Source organism: Balaenoptera physalus (assembly GCF_965194825.1).
Source record: "Balaenoptera physalus genome assembly, chromosome: 2".
Taxonomy (NCBI): domain Eukaryota; kingdom Metazoa; phylum Chordata; class Mammalia; order Artiodactyla; family Balaenopteridae; genus Balaenoptera; species Balaenoptera physalus.
Window position 1 is genome coordinate 174,783,424 of NC_138883.1, and position 27,391 is coordinate 174,810,814.

At 38.1% G+C, this 27,391-nt stretch overlaps 2 protein-coding genes and 1 long non-coding RNA gene across 9 annotated transcripts in view; 1 reads left to right on the forward strand and 2 right to left on the reverse strand.

Annotated features, from left to right (window-relative positions):
- The window catches only part of CUBN (cubilin), a 284,343-nt gene extending 261,148 nt beyond the window's left edge, over window positions 1-23,195 (reverse strand). Inside the window, exons 1-7 of the mRNA XM_082452723.1 lie at window positions 22,247-23,195; window positions 12,449-12,535; window positions 5,495-5,775; window positions 4,966-5,095; window positions 3,234-3,329; window positions 2,643-2,681; window positions 19-120 (exon numbers count right to left, since the gene is read on the reverse strand). Coding sequence (XP_082308849.1) covers window positions 19-120; window positions 2,643-2,681; window positions 3,234-3,329; window positions 4,966-5,095; window positions 5,495-5,607 — 480 coding nt within the window. The 5' untranslated portion in view covers window positions 5,608-5,775; window positions 12,449-12,535; window positions 22,247-23,195. The remainder of the gene's footprint in view (window positions 1-18; window positions 121-2,642; window positions 2,682-3,233; window positions 3,330-4,965; window positions 5,096-5,494; window positions 5,776-12,448; window positions 12,536-22,246) is intronic.
- LOC309656471 overlaps window positions 1-27,391 on the forward strand; it is a 518,263-nt gene that overhangs the window by 227,457 nt on the left and 263,415 nt on the right. The gene's annotated exons all lie outside the window — the stretch shown is intronic.
- The window catches only part of TRDMT1 (tRNA aspartic acid methyltransferase 1), a 71,013-nt gene continuing 66,918 nt past the window's right edge, over window positions 23,297-27,391 (reverse strand). For all 7 annotated transcript variants that reach the window (XM_082452908.1, XM_082452909.1, XM_082452907.1 and 4 more), the window contains one exon: window positions 23,297-23,800. In XM_082452908.1, coding sequence (XP_082309034.1) covers window positions 23,700-23,800 — 101 coding nt within the window. In that variant the 3' untranslated portion in view covers window positions 23,297-23,699. The remainder of the gene's footprint in view (window positions 23,801-27,391) is intronic.

Sequence of the window (27,391 nt, forward strand, 5' to 3'; positions counted from 1 at the left end):
CAAAGACAAGTGACTCACCTTCCACTGTGAGGGACAGATACAAAAAAAGGAATCCTGGAGGTTGAGGCAGGTTCCGCCGTGCTGGCACGGATTGCTGCTGCAGACTTTTCTGTCATGTGTCTGAAACAAAGACAGGATGGTCGGCGAGACAATCGTGCTTTCCGTGTTTCAGAGCAGGCATGTATATAAAACTACATTTTACTCCTGATCAATGGAGGGTCTTCCTCCAGACTTGAAGTCCATTACTTAAATTCTTCTTCGTATCAACTCTCTTATGAAAAAACAAAGCGTTCGATATCATCAGTCCTATTCATATTCCTTCACTGTTCACATGCATTTAACCAGGGATGGGATGAGGCATGAGTGACAGGCGAGGATTCTCACTCTCTCTTTGGATAAAGCATCGTTCACCCGACAGATGTACGTTGGTGGACAAGGGTCAAGATTTCAGGTGTGGGAATCACAGGAACATTTCTCTTGTTCCGGTTCTTCTGCTGTTGTTCTTATCTTTGGTACCTCCAGATAAGCATTTGAAATATGATCATCTTTTGCTGCCACCCCTCCTCCCCTGGGTTAAGATAACTGAACTCTTTTCACTCCAAGACCCTTTACTGGAAATGTGGCCTGTGGTTTAGATACACCCTGCAGTCTCGTGCTCACATGACTGCTTTCAGACCAGAGTCGCAGACAGACCTGCCTTTGTCTACAGAACCTGGGGAATCTTACCCTATGTCAGCTACCAGTTCCAGTCTTGTAAGGTCTGCAATGCCTTTGGGGGCAGAGGAAACTTCTTTAGAGAGGACAAGTGATTATGCAAGGAAAGCCATCCCATTAATTTCACCTAAACTCTGTCTAATTCTGTTTTAAAAATTAAAATAGGGGCAAATTATTCTTCACATTTAAAAAAATATTTGGTGACTCAGAGAGAAAATGAAGTCTGTTCCCTCCGTTTGCAGATGAAACTGAGAGCAGAGGATGGCGGGCTGACTCAGCACCATTTAGTGCAAAGCCCATTCTCTCTCCACCTTTGTAATAAGTCAGGTGCCCATACACTGGGGGGTCTCTTTCTGGGCTCTGTTTTCTTCCATTATTCTGTCTCTCTTTGTGCCAGTACCACAACTAGCTCTGTTCGTCACAGGATACTATTAAAAATTAACCACAAACTCATTTAGAGTTTTTTCTGGCATACAAGACAACACTGAGGACTAAAACCTCGAAAGCCCATGGGGGCCCAGCAGGAAATGGAATCCGTAAGCAGTCAGGAGGAAGACAGTAGGGAACTCGGGGGACTGTGGTGCCCAGAGAGCACTTGCCCCGTCCAAAGGCATGAAGGCACCTCCATTCCTAAATCATTCAAAACTCTTCCTGGGGGGATGGGCAGAGGGAGGCCAGTCTGAGCTCATTGGCCCATGGCCTCCAGTTCCTGACCTTTGGTGGGAATGAAGAAGCACTCTAGGAGACTGAAAACTCTCGTGCTGTGCCTTGCTCATTTTTAATTCCTCCACTACTCCATAAAAAGATAAAGGCTGAAAGGGCAATTTATTATCAAAGCCGGCAAAAAGAATATATGAACTTGTTCACCGAATTTAAAACGCCAAAGTAGAGGATAACATTTGAAGCATAATCAAAAACAGACCAAGAATATTGGGGCAGGGATTCTTAACCTGGAATTCCCTTGCTTTTATTCAAAATTTAAAATATGGAGACCTTCTATGCATTTCTCTGTGTGGAAGCTTACAGCTCCCATGAAAGTCTCAAAAATGTCAGCTCCCTACAAAAGGGATAAGAAGTCTAAAATTACAAGGACTAGTTTACAAGCATGTAGTAAAGTTATGGAAGGTTTATTCTAATAAATTGTTCATATTTAATTACCAGCAAATATACTTTTAAGAAGATTTGGAATATTTTGAGATACATCCTAGACTTCTAAGTTTAATGTTAGAGAAAATGTAAGGCCTTTGAAAACCGAGGCCTGGATGCCAGAACCAGCAAGTTGGGTGGTCCCTAGCTGACCAGGTTCAGCCTAAAGTTGCACGGTTAAAAAGTGCCAGCAGAAGAGGAAGAGCACATGGACGGCTAAACTTAGAGTCAGAGGACTTCACATGCCCAGTGACCTTCATCTCTCTGAGGCTCACTTTGCTTCATCTGTGTCCTGGGAAGCATGACTTGTGATGAGAATTAAATGAACTTATTTACAAAACAGAGAGTCACAGATGTAGAAAACAATCTTATGGTTACCAGGAGGAAAAGGTGGGGGGAGGGATAAATTGGGAGATTGGGATTGACATAGACACACTACTATATAGAAAACAGATAACTAATAAGGACCTACCGTAGAGCACAAGGAACTCTACTCAATGCTGTATAATGACCTATATGGGAAAAGAATCTAAAAAAGAGTGGATATATGTATATGCATAACTGATTCACTTTGCTGTACAGCAGAAAGTAATACAACATTATAAATCAACTATACTCCAATAAAATTTTTTTTTAAATTGTGGTGAGAACTAAATCATGGGAAAAGTAAAGTCCTTGATATTGATTCTCCATCCACCTTAAGATAAGAATATCAGCTCCATCAATGATTCTAGTGTATTTTCAATGAAAGATGTTGGCTATCTAGTAGTTACGGGACTTACCTGCTGTAAGCTTTGAAATTTTCTCTCAAGATCCGCGAGCTAGCAGTGGGGAGGAGAAAACATCCGTTAGCTGGTTCAAAGGCGTGTCACATATAATGTTATCCTGTGACATATTTTCCTAATACCTTCTGCTGGGGACTTACTTTATCTGTTTGTTCCTTTTCTTATTGCCTTTTCCCTCCTCTTTTCTCTCCCCTCCAGGCTTCCCTTCCTTCCTACTCCCTTCCATGGCATGCATTTTTTTTTTTGTTTTTTAAGAAGTACAACCCAATGATAAGTTGTTTCATTGATTCTCTGTGCATGGTGACTCTGGGAATTTTCCTAAGTGACAGTGACCCATCCACCTTGTGCTATCAGCAAGTGAGCAAAGCTGACTTACACCACAAGCTCTGGTCACAGAATTTCCAACCACGGCCCATCACCACCTCTACACCCTCTACTAGAGCTGGGTCATTTAACCGAAAAGCCCACGATCACAACACTACATTTCTAAAGAGGATACAAATTTGGTATATCTTCTGCAAAAGAATTATTTACAAAGTTGAATTAAGGAGAACCCATTTGCTCTGAGGATGTGGAGGTCAGACTCACCTTGGAATCAAGCTGGTGGATTTGATTAGAAATATTCTGAGGCAGACCAATTGCACCTCTTTTTAAGTTCGTAATATCATCTTTGTTTTTCTGGATCTAATTTTAAAAAGAAGGAGAAGAAAAAGGAGGAGGAAGAGAATGCTAGTGAAAAAATCATGTATATAAGAATAAAATTTTTTAAATTTGAGTAGTATTCTACTTTAAGCCCTGAGATCTTGTCCATTATTAGAAAAACCAGAACAATGCCACGTATAATAAACGTTGGACTAAAACAGCCGTGGCATAATCCCATTTACCCTTTCAGTAACAATATATCAAGGAATTTTCCATTTGCATATTTTCCCGTAATAACACTTCAGAATGCATGTAAAGAGGCCTGGCTTGGAATGAGACTGTTCAGGTTTTAAATCTTGGCTCAGCCATTTAATGTATGTCCTTGGACATGTTGCTGCAGAGTTCCTCTACCTCCCTTACTGAAGGGGTAATCATAACACCAACCTCATAGGGCAGCTGTGAGGGTTAGATGAGACGACGCACATAAAGTGCTGAGCACAGTGGATAGCCCATAATAAGCTCTAAATACCAACTCCTAACATTATGACTGATAGGCCTGCATGATGTAGAAAACAATGAGCACTGAAAACATTCAATAAGACAGGAGAATAACCGGCCAATTCTGTTGTGTGGCAAAAGTAAACTGGTCAAATCTACCCCTTTCTATGGCCCCCCTCCATCCTTGGTCCCCTTGTAAAGAGGCCCCACTATCACCCTCTGCATCTTCTCTGGGCTAGAGTAAATAAGCCTACACAGCGAGCCACTTCCTGCTAGAATTATTACCTGTACCCCTCATTAACCCTAGGGCATTGCTCTTTACAAGGACTTGTTGCACCTCCGATTATGTTCCCTGTGCTAAAGATTCAAAGTACAGATTAACATAGGCCTCCTTCTCACACCAGTTAGAATGGGCATCATCAGAAAACCTACAAACAATAAATGCTGGAGAGGGTGTGGAGAAAAGGGAACCCTCTTGCACTGTTGGTGGGAATGGAAATTGATACAGCCACTATGGAGAACAGTATGGAGGTTCCTTAAAAAACTAAAAATAGAACTACCATACGACCCAGCAATCCCACTACTGGGCATATATACCCTGAGAAAACCATAATTCAAAAAGACACATGCACCCCAATGTTCACTGCAGCACTATTTACAATAGCCAGGTCATGGAAGCAACCTAAATGCCCATTGACAGACGAATGGATAAAGAAGATGTGGTACATATATACAATGCAATATTACTCAGCCATAAGAAGGAACAAAATTGGGTCATTTGTAGAGACGTGGATGGACCTAGAGACTGTCATACAGAGTGAAGTATGTCAGAAAGAGAAAAACAAATATTATATATTAACTCATATATGTGGAATCTAGAAAAATGGTACAGATGAACTGGTTTGCAAGGCAGATATAGAGACACAGATGTAGAGAACAAACGTATGGACACCAAGGGGGGAAAGTGGCGGGTGGTGGTGGTGGTGGTGTGATGAATTGGGAGATTCGGATTGACATGTATGCACTAATATGTATAAAATAGATAACTAATAAGAACCTGCTGTATAAAAAGTAATAATAAAATAAATTTAAAAAGACAAACAAAAAAAAATAGGCCTGTTCAATCAAGTAACCATATACGAATATACAAAACTACTTCAAAGCATTTCCAGTGTATTACCTGATGTAAACATTCGCCAACATCTTCATCATTTAATTTAATTTTTCCCAGGGATCCAGTTCTAAATTCAATGTTTTTAGTTGATCCAGTAAGAAACACTAAATTTCCCCTCTCTGCAGTCATTCGAGGCCTGCATAATCCAAGCCAGAGAATGTATTGGTAATTATGGCATATAGTTTTTAAGTCTAAAGAACAAAGTTTCTCACCAAATAACTACAGACTGCATACACCTTTGCTTTGTGGTCAACTCAACCAAATTCTCCCTGCTCATCTGCCATTTCTTTCTTTGCAAATTTCCTGGAGGTATCTCCTAGTAATTGCATGCTTGCCTAATTTGCAAAATGATAAATGAAAAGTTTGTGTATAAAAAGATACTTCCATACATCAATACAACTGTTTTTCCCTATCTTGTTTTTAACATCATTGTTTTCCTCAAGAAAAATTACACCTTTGCTTACCTGGTTATTTGTGAAAACTGACGAGGAACCACCCTAGTCCATCAGCAGAAATAATCCATGTATCTACTTACTGTTGGAGGTCAGTATTTCTTTTTTGTCTCTGCAGCGCAAGTCCTCCAGCTTCACCATATGATTCAGCAAATGTCAATAAAATAACCAAACTCCAAAGAAAAAGTGAGGACATCTTCCTCACCAACCTCCAAGGTTGTCAGGTAGGAGGGAGGCCGCTCTACCCAACTGAGTGTGGCAGTTTGGAGAAAGCAAACCAGGCAGATGTACTTTGATCAGTGGAATGTCCTGCAGTTTTCAGATCTTCCTTCTTTGCCCTAGAAGGCTACATTATTTCTTCTTCCTGAGGGATGTAAATGATCTTAGATCTTCAGTACTCTTCAACTTGTGAGAGGTCAAAATCTACTTCTAAGTGATGCACAACTTAATCATTATCTGCTTGACCTTTGAAATGGTAACAAATTGCTTTGGAAACATCCACTAAGACAATCCTTGCTTAAGAAGTAGCCACCTTTCAACAAACGCTTCTGGGAAAATTGGATATCCACATGCAAAAGAATAAAGTTGGACCCTGACTTTGTATTATGTAGAAAAATTAACTCAAAATGAACCAAATACCTAAATATAGGAGATAAAACCATAACATTCTTAGGAAAAAACATAGGGGGAAGCTTCATCACATTGGATTCCACAATGATTTCTTTGATGTGACTCCAAGACCACAAACAACAAAAGAGAAAAAGAATAGATAAATTGGACTACTTCAAAACAAAAAACTTTTGTATATTAAAGGACACTATCAACAGAGTGAAAAGGCAACTCAAAGAATGGGAAAAAATGTGCAAATCATATATATGATAAGAGGTTAATATGCAGAATCTGTAAAGAACTCCTACAACTCAACAGCAAAAAACAAATAAACCAATTAAGAAATGGGCAAAGAAAATCGACATTTCTTCAGAGGAGATATTCAAATAGCCAAACAACACATGAAAAGATGCCCAACATCACTAATCACCATGGAAATACAAATCAGAACCACAATGAGACACCACTTCACACTCATAGGATGGTTACTATCAAACAAAAGCAAAAAATAGTAAGTATTGGGTGAGGATGTGAAAAAATCAGAACCCTTGTACACTGTTGGTGAGAATGTAAAATGGTACAGTTACTGTAAAACAGTGGCAGTTGCTCAAAAAATTCAACATAGAATTGTCATATGATCCAGGAATTCTACTTCTGGGTATATACACGAAAGAACGGAAAACAGGGACTCAAAGAGATATTTGTACAACTATGTTCATAGCAGCATTACATGGAAGCAAGCCAAGTGTTCATTGACCGATATGAATGGAAAAACAAAATGTGTTGCATGCATATCATGGAATATTATTCAGCCTTAAGAAGGAAGGAAACTCTGACATATGCTACAACGTGGATGAACCTTGAAGACATTATGCTAATTGAAATAAGCCAATCACAAAAGGGCAAATACTTGATGATTCCACTCATATGAAGAACCTAAAGTAGTCAGATTTATAGAGACAGAAAGTAGAATGGTTTCCAGAGATGCGGGGTAGGGAGAATGGTAAGTTATTGTTTAATGGGTACTGAGTTTCACTTTGGAAAGATGAAAAAAATTTCTGGAGATAGATAGTGGTGATGGTTGCACAACAATGTGAAGGTATGTAATACCATGAACTTAAAAATTACTCCCTTAAATAGGCTCTGCAACTTGATATTATGGAGAGATGTAACACTGTTTTACACCTGTTCTATTCAACCACAAGAACAAAACTAGCAAAACTAGCTGGCAAGCTGCTGTTTTCTTGAGGTGATACTGAAGTCAAGTGATGAGTTTTTTATTCTGTTATTCGTTTTAAGAAATGGGTGTCATACAACAACGTATTTCAAGTTGAATACATTTTTTAAAAGTTTCATTAGTTCAAGCTTTGTTTAAAAGCTTAACAGTTTGGTACGGGGGGGTGGAGGGAAATCTTGTCTTCGTGAAATATTTGTCAACTTTAAAAATAGGATGGGTTAGAATCCTCCAACACAAAGGACAATTCTAACTCTAAGCTTTGAACATAACTATTTTCATGATTCTATTTTCTTAAAGGTTACTTGCACTCAGCAAATTTGTTAAGTGCAATAAAAGATGTCTCCAGCATGATTTCAATAAGAACTTCCTTTTTTTTAACAGAATTTTCCTGTGTTACTAATGTGTTTATTATTAAACAAAGTAAAGATAATTTCTCTGCTCCCAATCTAGCCATCCAATTCCTAATTGTCCGTCATGCTAGAAAGAAAAGAAAGAAATATGCTTTCAAGGTCTGACTGACTTTGGAATGACGAGTTAGGGAATTTTACATTCAGCCCACCTGATCAACTCTAGCTGAGATCAATACACAAGTCAGACAGTCTGCACATGATTCAGTGGAAGCAATATAAAAATCAGTCGCTGTTTCCACACCATTATCACTCATCCTTTTTACCTGCCTTGTTTGGAATTTCTTCAGCAAAGCCATATTAAGATAGTTTTAGAATCCATGACCTCAGACTTAGAAGGTGAATTTTCTCCCCTCTCCTTTTCCCAGGGTAAATGTTCTATTGACCTGAAACCCTGTCTTTCATTGGCTGGCAAAGCTCCCATTTCCTCCCTAATTCAGAATGCATTCCACAAAGATTCTTCATGTGCCCTTTACATATTAGCCATTCTACAAAATGATAGGAATACAAAGTGGAATACATTGCAGATTTTCCCCTCCAAAGTCAGGTCTAGGGAAGATCGTTCGTGTGGGATCAAAATCCAGCTCCATCACTTTCTGACCATGTGGCCCTGTTTCTTCACCAGCAGAAAGATAATAATATCAGCACTGAAGGTATACAAAATGTTTAACACATCTGGTCTTTGGCATTTGATGTGTCCACTAAATGTAAACTGCGGTTATCATGTAAATAAGTATAACCCTCCTTCCTCTTCTACGCTTGAACTTGGGTTTCCTAAAGTAAGAAATGATAGAAGAATCCACAGTTGACTTAAAAACCATGGGCACCAGGAATATCAGGGGTGTCTAGTCTCCCCTTTTATGGAAGAAGATTCCAGAACAGAGACATGCATTGAGGACTTTGAGTGAGGAAGGGGACAGCTGACCTGCAGCTGGGGATGTGAGGCAAAAGTAAACTGGTGTCTGAGGACCAGGCAAGGTGGTGCCAGGAAGCGAGGAAGAACTCCACATGGATGGGTGGAAAGCAAGATTAGATTTAAGTCCTAGAGTCTCCAAGAGCAGGCAACCCAAAAGGAACAAACTCTTCCTCGAGATGGAGCTGAGAAAACAGAGAAAGGGAGGGTTTGCTCTAAGCTGCTCCATGGGAGGGACCGAGTGCGAGAGTACACCTAAGAAAGCCATAATACACTTTTTTTTGCATTCATTAAAATAAAATTATTAATTCAGAACACTAATAATATCCATGATATTTACACATCTTAAGTTTGTCAAGAGGTCTGTTGCACTCTTGGTTTCCAGCCTTTGGCATCTGCAACAAGGTGCATGCCAATGTGTTTTGCTTTGTTGCAGATGTTACACATGGTATGTGGAGTTAGGGTTTTTTCTCCTTCTCCATCTGCACAGGCAGTGTGTTACTAATCAATAATGCATGGCCTGCTGACCTGTGCTCCCAACCCTGCCCCATGGTGTCACCTTCCTCTCTTCTCTTCCTCCCAGCTTCTTAGCTCTTCTTACAGAAGTATCAGCTCCCTTCTCTTCCTCCTTCCCTCCTTACAAAAAAGAATCAGAATTATCTTCTCCTTTCTTCTTCCTTTAACTTTTCTAAGACATCTTTGTACACCCCTTGCTTCTTCTGTCCCATTCACTTCACCTCCTTTTTCTGCTTGAATCCTCAGTTCCCACCATTTCTAATAATCCCCAACACAATGCACAAATGAAATTCACGAGTGACTCATAATTCACAAAGGAAAATTCTGTGGTCATCGAAAGTATATATGAAAGTAAATTCCAGTATACTAGAAGTTCACATGACGGGGATTGCTGGGTAAGAAGGCATCACTGTAATCAGACCGTTGATAAGGACCAAAACAAAAACACAACAACAAAAGCAACAGAGAACAGAATTACCTCTGCCTGGGAAGGGCAATGCAGGCTTCCCAAGAGCCAGTTGAGTCTTACAGAATGTACAGGACTTCTCCAGGCAAAGTAGGGGGATTGGGAGTTTCAGACAGAGAAAATGGCACATCCAAAGCTTTCCAATTACAAAAGAGCTAAATGTGGCTGCAACGGTGTGTGTTTGCGGGAGATGAAATTTTTTAAAGGGAAAGGAAGTCAGGTCCAGAAGGACCAGGAAATGTTATTTTAATGAGTTTAGATCTTATTTTATTTTTAAATAATGGAGAATTATGAGGGTATTTTAGATAGGAGGTCATGTTTGCATTTTACAAGCATCCCTGCAGAGCCAAGTCTCAGACCCAGAGGTAGTGAGGAAGTTGTGGTACAGCTAAGGTGTGACCTGGGGAGGCCTTGTTTGAGGCAGTGGCAGAGAGAGCAGGAGACAGTGAGAGACGTATCTAGGAAACAGGATCTACAGAAAAATAGATTGGGGCAGTTAAGAGAGAGGCGGGAAGTGATGCTCAGGTTCCTTGCTTGAGAAATTGGAAGGATGGAGGTGTCAATAATTGAATAAGAGAGAATAATTAAGGGAAGGAGGTTCTGGAGAAAAGATAAGAGTTCAGATTTGGGTGCACAGAGATCTGAGGAATATTCACCTCCTCCCCGCCCCATCCCCGCCCTGCCCGCTGCCTCCAGGCCCCACTCTGCAAATGGTTTAGCTATCAGTGGTCGCTGTAGGGAAGATCCAGAGATGACCTAGACCACAGCCTTGCTACTCAAAGTGTGGTCCATGGACCCAGTACAGACTTTACCCAGGAGCTTGTCAGAAATGCAAAAAATCTCAGGTTCAACCTCAGACCTACAGAATCCAGATCTACATTTTAAAAAGACCCTCTCTTCCTGACCCAGGGGGTGAAGGCACCTTCACTCCAGAAGAGAGTCACATGGTCTCCACAAGTGCATCTGTATTTCTATTTTTCTATTTTTTCTTAGATTGGTCTTCTAATTTTCCATAACTCCCTTTTAATAAAGACTAACTCTCATGCCTAGCTCAGTTGTGTTTTTTTTTAATTAATTATTTTATTTTTTTATTTTTTGGCTGTGTTGGGTCTTCGTTTCTGCGCGAGGGCTTTCTCTAGTTGCGGCGAGCGGGGGCCACTCTTCATCGCGGTGCGCGGGCCCCTCACTATCGCGGCCTCTCTTGTTGCGGAGCACAGGCTCCAGACGCGCAGGCTCAGTAGTTGTGGCTCACGGGCCCAGTTGCTCTGTGGCATGTGGGATCTTCCCAGACCAGGGCTCGAACCCGTGTCCCCTGCATTGGCAGGCGGATTCTCAACCACTGCGCCACCAGAGAAGCCCCAAAAACTCATTCTTATTTTGTGTTGTAACATCTCCTATTACTCTAAAAATATTATAGCTGCTTTTTGAAGTTTACTGCATGGTCTCAGATTTCTCTAAGTTCTTCTTCTTCTGTTTGCTTGTTTAGATCTATTTCATATCAGAGGCTCTCCTCAAATACCTATTTATCCTTATGTGTTCATTTAAATTTAAGAATAAGACACTAAAGAGGGGATGATAAGCTCTGTGTGACGGACGGTGTTCGTAACTAGCAGACTTTGTCATGGGTGGTTGAATGGCAAGCTGACAGTTCCATTGGGGGAACACCAAGTGTCAATTTTTGAAGATATTTTTTCCCCTGGGGACATATATTTCTTCAGAAAAAAAAAATACACCAGTTTTCTACCTGGATAAGGAAAGTTTGCTGGAAATTTTAATGCTAAGTGTGTAGACTTTATTTAGCCCCTTGTTTTCCATCTTTTTTTTCCAAATTCTTGGAGAGCACCTCAATTCTGTATTAACATAATCCCTATAACTTATTTTATATACCAAGGTTTATTTTTCATTCCTACTAGTTTCATCTAAATCCCATGGTTTTACAGTCTTAATAAGCATTTACTGCAGACAAATGACATCCTCAACAATGAGGGAAATTCAAAGAAGTAAAAGTCATGACTTTCTCTGGCTTGCAATAAAGGCATATGTACAAATCTAGAGCACTGTGATAAGGCAACATTATAAAGATGGGTAAGACACACGAGACAAAATGCATACTAACATGCTTTTAGGAAAACAGCATGAACCAAACTGAAAAAGAGGTCCTAAACCCAGTCTGGGCATACTGTAGTGGTTCTGCAAATCCAGGAGGGTCATTTTGGAGAGAGGTGGTTGGGTAAAGGTGGAGGCATTGATGAAGGGCCTTAAGTGGCCGGTTGAAGAATTTTGATTTAATTTTATTTAATGGGGAGCTGCTCTTGTATCTTGAGTTAAATAATCCTTATGTGAAATTTCCAGTAGGCCAGCTGCACTTATCTGGAGGGCTGGATCAGTGTAGGAGTCATGAGAATAGGGAGAGAGGGTTGACATGAAGAGGTGCCTTGGAGGAAGAACGGCAAGATTCTCATACCCTATATTCTAGCTCCCATCTCATTTTATAGCTTCAATGTGGCTTTGGTGCTTTCTTTGGTCCCTTTCCATTTTTACATCAGTTTAAAACAGAATACTGTAGAATTAATCAGTGTTTTTAGTCATTAATGGAAACATCTGTGAATATAATGATCTCTCTCAACCTTTATGACACTTAATTCATTCTCTTTTTCAGGGAACTCACATTGCTTGAAAGGTACATTTACATATGCCAGTTTTTGTGATTTTCTACAAATGTCTGAACAATACAATATTGTTCCAATTGTCTGTTCATTTTCCATGAAGGATCACATAAAATAATTATGGAAATTGATGTAAGTTTAAAACTATTCATTTGCTCATTTCACGGAAAATGCATTATTACCTCCTAGTAAATTACCAAATCCACTACTGCGATGAACTGACCTTTTTGACTGCAGTGTGGTCTTGACTCAGGGAACACAATCCAGACGTTTGTTCTCCGTGCTCATTACTACAATGACTGCAATTATCCTTGAGCAGAATGAAAAAGCATTATGGGTTAATCATTACCATTTGAATAATTCAGGTTTGGCAGAGATTTTCCTGAGGAGCTAGATCTTGTTATTCATTATTGAGAGTTTGGAGGACTTTTTTGCTTTTCTTTTTCAGATTTTTTTTTTTAAGTACAATAATCCTTACATAAACAAAGAGGATATAATCAGAAAATTCATATCCAGAGGGAGGAATGTAATAGAGGAACAGAGCTTCACATAAGGAACAGAGGTTGCTAATGGCATATATACGAACACACACACAGCATCTGTGTACTGGGGAGTCTTGTGTCATTGTGAGACAGGGACTGGTTAAGGACAGAGCACACAGCACAGGGCATACATTGCTAGAATTCATGGCTCCAAAAGCCAGGGGGGACACAGTACAGCTTTCTCCACCTCCCACAGCTCAGGACCTCAGGACTCCAGCACTTCTGCTGGATGAATTCAAGCTTGATTTCCATGAAGGTGTGAAGCCATAAAGCGGAGGTTATCTTTGATGAGGACCATGGGTAAACCCACCTGACATTCCTTTCCAAGGTAACCTAAAAAGAACAAAATAAGCTTTCTACTCTGTGACTCCTAAAATTCCCTGAACAAGGCAATGAAGTGAAAGATTTAGACACCTTTCATACTATAATCAAAGAAAATGACAGGTTGTATTGACACAATCATGTAAGTGATCATAGCCGTGTAGGGGCAAATAGTTGCTACTCTAATCTTTTGAAAAGGGGGAAATGCATTTTTGTAACAGTATTTTGTATTTGATGAGAGGAAGAGAGCAACTGAAAATTCACCACTGTGGGGATGCGGGGGAGGGAAGGAAGACGATTTTAGGGATACCCTGAGAAAACCGTAATTCAAAAAGGGACATGCACCCCAATGTTCACTGCAGCTCTATTCACAATAGCCAGGACACGGAACCAACCCAAGTGTCCATCAACAGACGAATGGCTAAAGAAGATGTGGCACATACATACAATGGAATATTACTCAGCCATAAAAAGAAACAAAACTGAGTTATTTGCAGTGAGGTGGATGGACCTAGAGACTGTCATACAGAGTGAAGTCAGAAAGAGAAAAACAAATACTGTATGTATATGTATAGTATATGTATACTAACACATATATACGGAATCTAAAAAGAAAAAAAAAATGGTACTGATGAACCTAGTTGCAGGGCAGGAATAAAGACGCAGACATAGAGAATGGACTTGAGGACACGGGGAGGGGGAAGGGTAAGCTGGGACGAAGTGAGAGAGCGGCATGGACATATATACACTACCAAATGTAAAACAGACAGCTAGTGGGAAACAGCCTCCTAGCACAGGGAGATCAGCTCGGTGCTCTGCGATGACCTAGAGGGTGGGATAGGGAGGGTGGGAGGGAGGCTCAAGAGGGAGGGGATATGGGGATACAGGTATGCATATGTCTGATTCACTTTGTTGTACAACAGAAACTAATACAGTATTGGGAAGCAATTATACTCCAATGAAGATCTATTTAAAAAAACAAAGAGAATGGTAAAATGAGGGGAAAAAAAGAGTTTAGGGATACTTGGCAGCTACAGAACTGCCTCTTGTGGTGAACTTCTAATTGGAGAGATACAAACAGAAGCAGTTCACAGAGGCATCTTTATCTGGTGATGGGAGGCTTTGCTTCACTGATGTGATTGATGACAGGAGGAGTGTTTTAACAAGGCTGATGCCTGACAAAGGGCCATCATTCCCAGGGGATGCATTAATTGAAGTGCCACGCAGATCTGTGGGAACATATAAAGTGTTGTCATCAAGGGCAGGAAGAAGGCTGAGATGACCCCACTTCTCACTCTTACTCAGTGCCATTATTCTAAGACCTGTAAAAACCAAAGCCTTTGTCCCTTTGTATTTTTCTTTTTTAAAATAGCGGCTTGGGCTATATTTATTATAGAAGTACTACTAAATCAGGCTTTGCCAACAATTCCTAAACTGTGTTTAGAGGAGGCATAAACAATCCCCTAGGAGTTACACACAACTGTGGTATTAAACACTTTTCTTATAACATCTAATGTGCTATTCTTGTTTAAGTTGACAGATAGAATTATTCCAGCAATTCCCCAAGTCAGGAAAGACATAATGATTCTGCTACAATACTCAGCATATTCACATTCAAGTCAGATTAACTGGACAATTATTTATTAGGTACCCACTGATTGTCAGCATCTGATGAGAGAGGCACTGAGGAGACAGAACTGGGTAAGATACAGCCTTTGTCCTGGAGGAAAGAAGTCTGGGGAGGAGATGGTATTATATGCCATCAGGATGCAAATGAAGTAGTGACTTGAAAGCTAGATTACTTATGGTAGAGGTGGAATAGAGTATTGGTTTTGATAGAAAGAATACTTTTAATTATAAAAGTAATATAACTATATTACATTGAATGGAATATTCATAGTCTGGCTTCTTTCACTTAGCATAATGTTTTCAAGGTTCATCTATGTTGTAGCACGTATCAGTACTTCATCCTTTTTTATGACTGAATCTGTTGTATGGATATACACATTTTGTTTATTCATTCATCAACTGATGAACGCAATAGTCATTTCCCTTTTTGGCTATTATGAATAGTGTTGCTATGAACATTCATGTACAAGTTTGTGTGTGGATATGTTTTCAGTTCTCTTTGGAATACGCCTAGGAGCATACTTGTTGGGTCACATAGTAACACAATGTTTTGAGGAACTGCCAAACTGTTTGTCAAAGGGGCTGCTCGTTGCATATTTTATTGTTTGGTTTCACAATCTTATATTTCAGCATTGTCTTATGGTAGCACATTTAATCTGCTTCCAGTTTCACTATGTTTAATATCTTCATTCCTATGAACTGCTGTCCTTTTGAATTATATTATTAAGGCAGATTCCCATGGTGGGTCTTGTTTTTACCATCTTTTACTTTCAACCTACTTAAATCATTTAATTTGAAGCAGGTTTCTTATCAAAGTATATAATTAAGTGATGTTTTTTTTAATGCACTCTACCAATCTCTGTATTTTAATTACTGTATTTTGACCAAATATATTTAAGACATTTATCGATCTGGTAGAGGTTGTGTGCCATTTAATCATTTGTTTTGTTTGTTTCCTCTGCTTCACATTCCTCTCTCTTTTCTTGCCTTCCTGTGGGTTACTTAAATATTTCTTAGGATTCCATCTTGATTTATTTGTAGTGGTTTTGAGTGCATTTCTTTGCACAGTTTTTGCAGTGGTTGCTGCTCTGGGTATAACAATATACTGTATGCACATGACTTATCACAGTTGATGGCTATCAGCAATTTACCACTTTAAGTGAAATGAAATCTCAGTTCCATTTAGGTTCCTTGAATTTCTCCACTTTTAAATATTATTGTCTTGAGCATTAGATGGTATTATAATTTTTGTTCAATCATCAAATGTGATTTATAAAATTCATGAGGAGAAGCATAGTTTACTGTAAGTATCCATACTTCTGCTCTTTCCATTACTCTTTCTTCCTTCCTGACGCTCCAAGATGTCTTTTTTTATCATTTCATTTCTGTTTGAAGAACGTCCAATAGCCATTCTTTATGGGTAGGTTTCCTAGCAACAAACACTTTTAGTTTTGCTTCATTTGAGAATATCATTATTTCCCCTTCATTCCTGTGGGACAGTCTGGACACAGAACTTTCAGTTAACAGTTTTTTTCCTTCAGCACTTAAAAAATGGTGTGCCACCTCTTTCTAGCCCCCATGGTTTCTGACGAGAAATCTGCTGTCATTCAAATTGTGTTCTGCTATAGTAATGTGTCCCTTCTCTCTGGCTGCTTTAATTTTCTTCTTTGTTTTTAGTTTTCACAGGTTTAATTATAAAGTATCTTTGCATGGATTTCTTTCAGCCTATCCTGTTTGGGGTACACTCAGCTTCCTGAACCTGCATATTTATTCTTTGCTAAATTTGAGATGTTTTCATCCATTATTTCTTTGCACATTCATCCAGCTCTATTCATTTTTCTCCTCTACTTCTTGGACTCCAAATATATGAATGGCTCTTTATTACTGTCTCACAGGTCACTGAGTCTCATTTTTCCCCAGTCTTCTCTTTGTTATTCAGATTTAGTAATTCTATTGCTTATTTTCAAGTTCACTGATTCTATCATCTGTCATTTTAATTCTATTATAGAACCCATCCAATGAGTTTTCCATTTTGGCTATTGTATTTTTCAGTTATAGAATTGCCTTTCTTTTTTTTTAAAAAAAACTGGGACAAAAATGCACACCATAGTGGTTCTTTTATCAACGTTAAAAAAAAAAAACTCTGTTAACTATTTCCTTGGGGAGCCTTTCTATTTTTTGTTTCAAAAGGATTTGTAATTACTTGTTCAGGCATTTTTATGATGGCTGCTTTAAAATCTTTGTCAGATAAATCCAACACCTGGTTCACCCTGGAGGTGTCATCAGTTGGCTGTCTTTTCTTATTGTTGTGATTTGCTTGGTTCTTGGTATGACAGGTGATTTTAGATTATATCCTGGATATTTCATCTGTTATGTTAGAAGACTCTGGGTTCTATTTCAATCTTTTATTTTAGCAGGCAGTCACTATGTTTATGTTTAGCATGCAGGCCCTGGCCTACCTTTTGGTCTATGATTCCAGTGGCAGTTTAAATTTCAGAGCCTTTGCATGTTAACTTGGTTTATCTGGTGCTGCTGGAGCTCACAGTCGTCCTTGATGGTGTTACTTTAGGGGAAAGAAGTTTTCCCCAAGACGAGTCACCTGGTACCTCTAGGTTGGGGGAAGACAGCCTCCTGCCCATGGTGATGAAAACTTCTAGGTCAGACACTCCTGTGGCAGGATGCCCCTTGCCAGGGCTCCATGGCTGCTCAGTGTCTCTCAGCAAGTGAGAGGAGCCTAGACCTGCCAGGGGAGTAATGCTTCCCCTGGACACTTGCCAGTGGGGATCCCTACACACTGCCCTTGAGGGTTGTATCAGACTCACCTGGTGTTGTCGGCAGGACCCCTGTTCCATCCTGGGCTCCCTTATGTTGCTAGTTTGGTGGTCAGGAAACACCAAACCTGGGTTACCTTCTTCTGTTGGGTGGGAGGTGATAAGACATCCTGTAACTATGTCCCCCTCGTTTTGGGAGTACTTAGCTGGTTTGCTTTCTTCTTTACACCTTTCAGAGTGTTCTTTCTGATGTCTCTTGCATTATTTTATAATCATACTTATCCAGAATTGATAATTGTACTTATCAGGAAGGAGCAGGAGAAATGAGTCTTCCCTCTTGTCTGGACAAGTCAGAATACAATATTTTTAAAAATTTATATCTGCACAGCTTCCCCAAAAGCCAAAAGCCCAAGTTCTATCCTAGAATTATTTTTTAAATCATATATTCCAAACTTGAGTAAATTTGGCTATTCCTCTGTTAATAGAGGAAGTAGCAGTAACCCAAATTAAAGTGACTTAAAGACACTTTAAATTCCACAGTATGACAGCCTTTGGCATTTTCTATATCAATCCAGTATGGTGACTATATTCACTCATTTAACAAATACTTATTGAGTGCTTACTTTGCACCAAGTACTGTTCCAGTCACTGGGAAGGTAGCAGTAAAAAAAAAAAAAAAATTAAATCCCTGCCCTCCTGGAAGTTTACATTCTCTAAACCATGGAATATTTTTCATTTTAAACCAATTCAAATTATAGCAACTATCAAGCTTATTGTCTATTCATCCATAGGATGAGTTCTCAAACAGCAAACTCAACTTATATCTACTATACAAGGAGTATCACATTCCATTAGGTATTTTCAATCTTTTTTGGTGTATAAAATTTAACTGTACTTGTGTAAGGAACTAGCTAAGTTCCTAAGTAGCTAAGTAAGCAAAATAACTATTTGAGTCAAAATTATATTTTCTGGGTGTCGTGGGCAAAAAAGTAGTTACAGAAAAGGGTGAGATCTCTGAGAAAAATGGCTTGGACGGTGAAGGGTAGAGAGATCTGAGGACTGCATCTTCAGGAACACATAAAGTTCAGCTCCAAACCACTCTCTCTTCTCTCTTTAGACTCTTCTTTAGGTGATCTCATCTGATTATAGAGCCAGCTTGGCTAAATAAACATGTTCCATATTTACACTCATAATTTAAATCTGCCCTGATATGAATAAAGATACAAACAGAATATAATACAGAGCAAATACTTGAAGTAAACAGTGAAACCACAGTATGTATAACAAAATAAATGAGAACATCCTAGGGCTATAAAGAAGAGTTCCATCAGAAAAGTAACTTCCTATCTTCTAGTTTTTGTGAAAATTTCTATCTAAATTCAGATTTGTAGAAAAAATAAGATTTTGGAAGCTTTAGGAATCAAGTATGGTATACTTGAGGGAGAGTTATAAGTGCTGAATGTAACTGAAAATAACACTCAGAACCTACGGTAAATATATAACAAATTCATTTGAGAACTTGGGGAATAAGAAGCCAAAAAAGTTCTTTGCACATGCTCATATTTGATGAACAAATAAATTTTAAAAGGAATAAACTCAAAAATCAAGACAAAAATAGTAATGTAGTTTGGGTCGTGGTTGTGTAAGATTTTGATGAGCATGAGTATTTTAGTGTAAAATGTTCTTAGAAGTCAAGGAGAGAGGCCAGGAAAATGGATTTTTTAAAAAAACCACGAAGTTTAAAATTTTAGCAGCAAAGTGAAAGAATGACAGGAGAGGAAAAATGGTAAAGAAAGACTGACCAGTATGATCTGAAGTTGAAGAACATATGTGGGATTCTTACTGCTCTTTAATAAAACATGCAAAGGAACTTTGCCAAGTGAAATATTTTAGGCATAACTAGACATGCTGGTGAGTATGATGAATGGAGAAAGAATAGGTTGGATTGGAGGTGGGTCAAAAAAGATGCATGTTAAGAAGGTGATATGACAGCTGTATGGAGCACATTTTGACAGTAGAACCTGAGAAGAAGAGAATTCCAGTACAGGGAAGTTCCAAGGCTGTCTTGAAAAATTATATAACCAGGTCAATCACAGGCTATATGAAACCTACAACACTCACTCAATTTCAAAGCCCAAAGCTATTAGCAAGTCAGTTTACAACTGGTGGCCTCAAATAGTCATAGTTCCAAGCTGAAAACCAAATTATGAAAAGTTAACCTTTTCAACAACATAACCAACTCAGGAAAACATCCTTTAACTACTTTACCTATATGGGCTTAAAGATAGATTCTTATTGTGTTACCTTGGCTTATTTGGGAAGTTGTTGACTCTTAACTTTTGATTTTAAATTATAAAGTTATCAAAACAAAACGAGCAACCAGAGCCACTTTAGTTTGGGTGCAGACACGGCAGCTGGCCCACAGAACGCATCCTTCAGTACGTGCTTGAGGCTGGCTCATATGGCAGGTGCTTCTTTATTCTGTACTGCTAGAGCTAGAATCAAACCAGTTTCATTTGTGCTTAGCTTCACTCATCTATCCTCAAAAGCCTCCTAAAATTTAATAACTTCTGACCCAAATTAGGTTGAGGTTAGAACAAAAGACAAACTGTGATTTTTGTTAAAGAATCCTGCCCAGTACCTCAAAAAAATAATTTAAGTGCTAGGTGGTCCCTCAACTTTCACAATCTCAACTACTGGTTTTGCCTCCTTAAAAGGCTCTGTTTTGTGAGGGGGAGGAAGTTGGCTGATAGTGGTATTTTCTCACTTTTCAAGGCACAGGGCAGTGCCTACTGTGCAGGTCTGATTTACCAGCCAGAACACAATGTTCAGGGGCCTCTGAACCTGCAGAGAGTCAGCTGATCCCTCAGTAACAGGGTGACTCACCGCCCCCATCATTTGGCTCTACTGCCTGCCACTAAGGATTAAGATGATCAAGCACTGGCTCTTTCTCCTATGACTACATAACTCCTCTTCAAAATCATTTTCCAATATGATTCATTCTGTTTATATTGATTTATCTCATGCATTATATTTAGGTATGGAAAACTTATTAAAAATATGAGGCAGGGTAATAAATAATTTATGATTATTTGGCAAACCATTTAAAAGAGCACAAGTGGGGTCTTCCCTGGTGGCGTGGTGGTTAAGAATCTGCCTGCCAATGCAGGGGACACGGGTTTGAGCCCTGGTCCGGGAAGATCCCACATGCCACGGAGCAACTAAGCCCGTGCACCACAACTACTAAGCCTGCGCTCTAGAGCCCACGAGCCACAACTACTGAGCCCGCGTGCCACAACTACTGAAGCCCGTGCGCCTAGAGCCCGTGCTCTGCAACGAGAGAAGCCACTGCAATGAGAAGCCCGTGCACCTCAACGAAGAGTAGCCCCCGCTCGATGCAACTAGAGAAAGCCCGCATGCAGCCAAAAATAAATAAATAAAATAAATAAATTTTTTTTAAAAATTAAATAAAGAAATAAATAAAAGAGCACAAATGATGCAAAGGGGAGAACAAAAAATCAGTTTCCTGTTAGAAATGGCAAAGATTTAATTATTGTTTCTTTAAAAGGAGAGCCTATATTTTCCAAAATGTTGAATAAGCTTACAGTAAGTCCAAATATCAGAATTTCCAAGATGTGTATATATGCTAATTAAGTGATACTCTAGTAAATATATCTTCATTAATGTGTGAATTTTGTGCTTGCTATTATATATAATTAATTAAGGGCAGGAATCACAATCTGCCCATGGATGTACTACAATAATTTAAAATTGGGGCTTCCCTGGTGGCGCAGTGGTTGGGAGTCTGCCTGCTAGTGCAGGGGACACGGGTTCGCGCCCTGGTCTGGGAGGATCCCACATGCCGCGGAGCGGCTGGGCCCGTGGGCCACAATTGCTGAGCCTGCGCGTCTGGAGCCTGTGCTCCGCGGCGGGAGAGGCCGCGATGGTGGGAGGCCCGCGCGCCGCGATGAAGGGTGGCCCCCGCTTGCCGCAACTGGAGAGGGCCCTGGCACAGAGACGAAGGCCCAACATGGCGGTCAATCCATCAATCAATCAATCAATAAAAAAATAAATCTTTAAAAAAAAAAAAAAAAAAAAAATAATTTAAAATTTTTCACAAATCTATATTTTATCTCCTAGTTTGTACGCACATGTCGCCACAGAGCCTTCATGTGTTTCTGCCTGGTGCGTTGTAACTCAACATATTTTGCTGTATCATTGCGCAGTGGGGCACAGGACACTATAATTACAGCATAATCACAGTAAAACTCTGAACCTTCTTATCGGTAAGAATCTTTTCATCAATGAGGAAAACAGAGAAAGTGTGCCAAAGTGATTTCAGATAGCCGTATACTATCATTTACGAGACTTGTACTAAGGTTTATCTTTAAACACATACACAAAATGTAGACAGTGACAGTTGATACATATATGCATTTGTCTACAGCTTCCCTATTCCCATATTTATCTATGAGTTCTTCTGAAAAAATGGTGGTGGGGAATGATTTTTTTTTTAATTGTGATAAAATGCACATAACATAAAATTTGCCATTTAAACAATTTTCAAGCATGCAATTCAGTGCCATTAAGTACGTTCACACTGTTGTGCAACCATCACCATTATCCACCTCCAGAACTTTCACACCTCCCCCAGAGACTCTACACCCATTAAACATGAACTCCCATTTCCCTGGTCTCCTGAGCCCTGGTAACCACTAGTCTACTTTCTATCTCTATGAATTTGACTCTTGTACATACCTCATATAAATGGAATTATACAGACTTTGTCCTTTTGTGTCTGGTTTATTTCACTGAATATAATGTCTTCAAGGTTCATCCATGTTGTAACATGTCAGAATTTCCTTCCTTTTTACAGCTGAATATCGTCAATAATGCTGCAATGAACATTGGTATACAAATATCTTAGTCCCTCTTTTCAATTCTTTTGGGTATATACCTAGAAGTGGAATTGCTTTATCATATGGTAATTCTGTGTTTAATTTTTTTAAAGGGATTATCATCTATCTTCTACAGAGCCTGCACTATTTTACATTCCCATCAGTAATGCATAGGGTTCCAATTTTTCCATATCAGGATGATTGTTTTTTAAGAATAAAAATATGAATTAAAATTTTGTGACAGAATTTCTCATCTTATTTCTTTTCATTTCTCTTCTATTTGTCACTTGATTTTATCACCAAAATCAAAACCACAGGATTTATGATGCAAGATTTAGTCTGATTAGAGTCCTAATTCCGAGAAGTCTATGGAGAGGGAGAGTCAGAGAAAGTTAAAGTTATAAAAGTTAATTCACAGAATAGGTATGTAGAATGGGGTCAGAGGGCAGAGTTCCCTCCCTAAAATCTTAATGCTGTGCTACATTCCTTAGAACATGATGGCAAATTCAACTTACAACAAGAAGCTGAAGAGGAAGACAAAAGCAAGCTCTGAAAATAGCAAACTACAGGTAGGTATGTATAAATGAAAAAGGGACAGTGAGTTTTGTCTTTCAGAAGGAAGTAGAATTAAAGATAATTAGATAATGTGCACGTACACTTTCTATGGCATACCGATGGAGAGGTAGTCAAGAATTAGGATTATTATTTCTGACATTTTCTTCAGACTGTTGTATAAGGTAAATGATGATAATTTGGTCTAAAATATTATATACATTTGTTTAGATAAAATAAAGGAATGTTTAAAAAATTGAAATTAAGTAAAACATTCAATATTTTAAACAGGGTAGAATTAGAATCATCATTTTAGAAATAGGAAGAATTATTTAAAAAAAGTAAAATGATAGATTCATAAAGCAACTTCTTTAATTAACATACACAATATACAGTTTCTCAAGTTCATATAGTACACCTGTTATGACACTTTACAAAATATTCATGTAGATATTAAAATTCTAATGTTCCTAAATTTGTCTATACCATAATATTATAAAGGTAATATTTTACATATATATTTAACAATTTCATATAAAAAGATATTCTCCTAAAGCATAACAATAATTTTCACCTTACAAAACACAGTAATATAAATTTAAGGAAACAAGATGGCATTTTCCTGATAAATCCAAATTCTTATTAATGAGAGAATAAGATAATTTAGTTGAATTTTGTCAATATTAATTCAAAAAAGAATTTCAGAATTATTATCTGGATATAATGGAATACTGCCACCATCTTTCAGAGTTACTTAAAAATTATTCACATAGGATTTTGATTAGTTGAGCTACTACTTGCACATTGAGACTATTTCCAAGTAGACGATAACGCTGTTTGACTGTTGTCTTCTCAGGAAATCCTAGAAAAGAAAGGTAACAATTTATAATACAATCACTTGCAATATTAACTTGCAGAGATAAAAGGATGTAAATAAGTCCCTAAGGTCTCCATGAAGTTCAATTAACAAATGAGGATTTGGAGCCAAAAATATTATATAACATTTCATTGCTTACACAATGTGGTATTATCATATCACATATCATATTTGCTCAGTACACACACGTACACACATAACATCCACTGAACTAATAGAAATCTGAGCACTAGGACAGTTTAGGAAAAGCAGTGGATACCATTATTTCAGTTATTTAATAACAGCCTTCAGGAGACAGAATTCACATACTGTAAAATGCAGATTTTTTTTTAAAGGGAGACTTTATTTATTTATTTATTTATTTATCCATTCATTCATTCTTTCATTTATGACTATGCTGCATGGCTTGTGGGATCTTAGTTCCCCAACCAGGGATTGAACCTGGGCCCTCGACAGTGAGAGCAAGGAGTCCTAACCGCTGGACCACTGGGGAATTCCCTAAAATGCACCTCTTTAAAGGGTACAATTCAGTGGTTTTTAGTATAGTTGCAGAGTTTTGCATACATTCCCACTATTTAATGTCAGAACAGTTTCATCACCTCAGAAAGAAAGCTGGCCCACAGCTAACATCATACTCAATAATGAAAGCTAAAAATTTTCCTCTAAGATCAGGAACAAGACAAAGATACCCACTCTTGCCACTTTTATTCAACATGGTATTAGAAGTCCTAGCCAGAACAATTAGGCAAGAAAAAGAAATAAAAGGAATCTAAATTGGAAAGGAAGAAGTAGAACTATCACCATCTGCAAATTACATGATATTATACATAGAAAACCTTAAAGACTTCATCAAAACATGGTTAGAATAAATGAATTAAGTTGCAGTATACAAAATCAATATATAGAAATCTGCTGATTTCTGTACATTAACAACAAACTATCAGAAAGAGAAAATAAGACAACAATCCCATTTACAGTCGCATCAAAAAGAATAAAATACCGAGGAATAAATTTAACCACTGATGAAAAAACTTGAAGACACAAATAAAGGTACTCCATGCTCATGAACTGGAAGAATTAATATTGTTTAAATGTCTATATTATTCAAAGCAACCTACAGATTTAATGCAATCCCTATCAAAATTCCAATGGCATTTTCCACAGAAATAGAAACCACATCCTAAAATTCCTATGGAATCACAAAAGATCCCAAGTAGCCAAAGCAATCTTGAGGGAGAATAACCAAGCTGGAGGCATCACGATGCTCCCTGACTTCAGACTACATTACAAAGCTAAAGTAATCAAAACAGTATGACATTAGCATAAAAATACACAGAAATCAAAGGAACAGAATAGACAGCCCAGAAATAAACCCACACATATGTGGTTAATTAATTTATGACAGGGAGCTGAGAATATACAATGGGGAAAGTAAAGTCTCTTAAATAAATGGTGTTGGGAAAATTGGACAGATACATGCAAAACAATGAAACTGTACCACTATTTTACACCATACACAAAAATTAACTCCAAATGAATTAAACACCTGAACGTAAGACCTGAAACCATAAAAATCCTAGAAGAAAACATAGGTGGTAAATTCCTTGACATCAGTCTTGTCCATGGTTTTTTGGATCTGACTGTAAAAGCAAAGGCAACAAAAGCAAAAATAAACAACTGAGACTACATCAAACTAAAAAACTTCTGCACAGCAAAGGAAATAATGAGCAAACTGAAAAGGCAATCTACTGAACAGGAGAAAATATTTGCAAATCATATATCTGGTAAGGGTTTAGTACCCAAATTATATAATGAAGTCATAAAATTCAACAGCAAAACAATAAATAATCAGATTAAAAAATAGGCAGAGGACTTGAATAAAAATTTTTCCAAAGAAGACATACAGATGGCCAATAGGCACATGAAAAGATGTTCAACATCACTAATCATCAGGGAAATGCAAATCAAAACCACAATGAGATATTACTTCACATCTGTTATAATGGCTATTATCCAAAAGACAAGAAATAACAAGAGCTGGAAGGAACATGGAGAAAAGGGAACTCTTAGGCACTGATGGTGAGAATTTGCATTGGTGCAGCCACTATGGAAAACAGTATGGAGGTTCCTCAAAAAATTAAAAATAGAACAATCATATAATCCACCAATTGCACCCTGGGTATTTATCCAATGAAAACAAAAATACTAACTAGAAAAGATACGTGCACCCCCATGTTCATTGCAGCATTATTTACAACAGACAAGATATGGAAACAACCTAAGTGTCCATCGATGGGTAAGTGAAAAAAGAAAATACACACACACATACACACACCATGGAATACTACCCAGCCATAAAAAAGAATGAAATGGACCTTGAGGGCATTATACCAAGCGAAGTCAGAGAGACAAGTACTGTATGATCTCACTTATATGTGGAATCTAAAAACCAAAGCAAGCAAACAAACAAATTAAAAAAAACAAGGTCATAGATACAGAAAACAGATTGGTGGTTGCACGGGTGGGGGAAAAATGGGTGAAATGGGTCAAAAGGTACAAACTTCCAGTTATAAAAATAAATAAGTCCTGGGGATATATAATGTAGAGTATGGTGACTATAGTTAGTAATAGTGGATTGCATATCTGAAAATTGCTAGGAGAGATCTTAAAAGTCCTCATCATAAGAAAAAAAATTTTTGTAACGATGTATGGTAATGGATATTAACTAGATTTATTGTGGTGGGTGATCATTTTGCAATGTATACAAATGTTGAATCATTATGTTGTAATGTTGTACATCTGAAACTAATACAATGTTATATGTTAATTATATACTTCAATACAAATTTTTTTAAAAAAGAATGCTGGCACCCATTAGCAGTCACTCTCCATGTCCCCTCCCTGCCCCTCAACTACTGATCTACTTTCTGTTCTAGAGATTGCCTATTCTGAACACTTCATACAAATGGAACCATACAATATGTTGTCCTTTGTCTCCGGCTGCTTTCGCACAGTGCTTTCAAGGTTCATTCATGTTGATTCTGGAATATTTTTTAAAAGCAAAGTATTCTATGTTTAATATCTTAGTCCTTATAATAACATTATATATTAACAATATTACGTATGTTGTATAATACGGCTATAAAATGTAGTGTAACTCAAACATCAAGCACATCAGTAAAAATTATCTGATCCAAGGGAAAAAAAGGCTCTTTCATGTTATAACATGTACCAATAGTTCATTCCTCTCTCTGTCTGAATAATATTCTATCTTATGGATATACCACATTTATTCATTCATTCATTAATAGACATCTGGGTTTTTTCCCTACTTCTTGATTATTATAAACATTGATGTTATGAACATGTACGTATGTGTGTATGTGTGAAGCTTTTTTCAGTTCTCTTGGATATACACCTAGGGGTGAAACTGTGGGGTCATACAGTAACTCTGTGTCTAACATTTTAGAAAATGCCAGAATGCTTTCTAAGGCAGCTGCACCATTTTATCTTCCCACCAACAGTGTACAAGGGATCTGATTTCTCCACAATTTGTTAACACTGTTATCGTCTGTC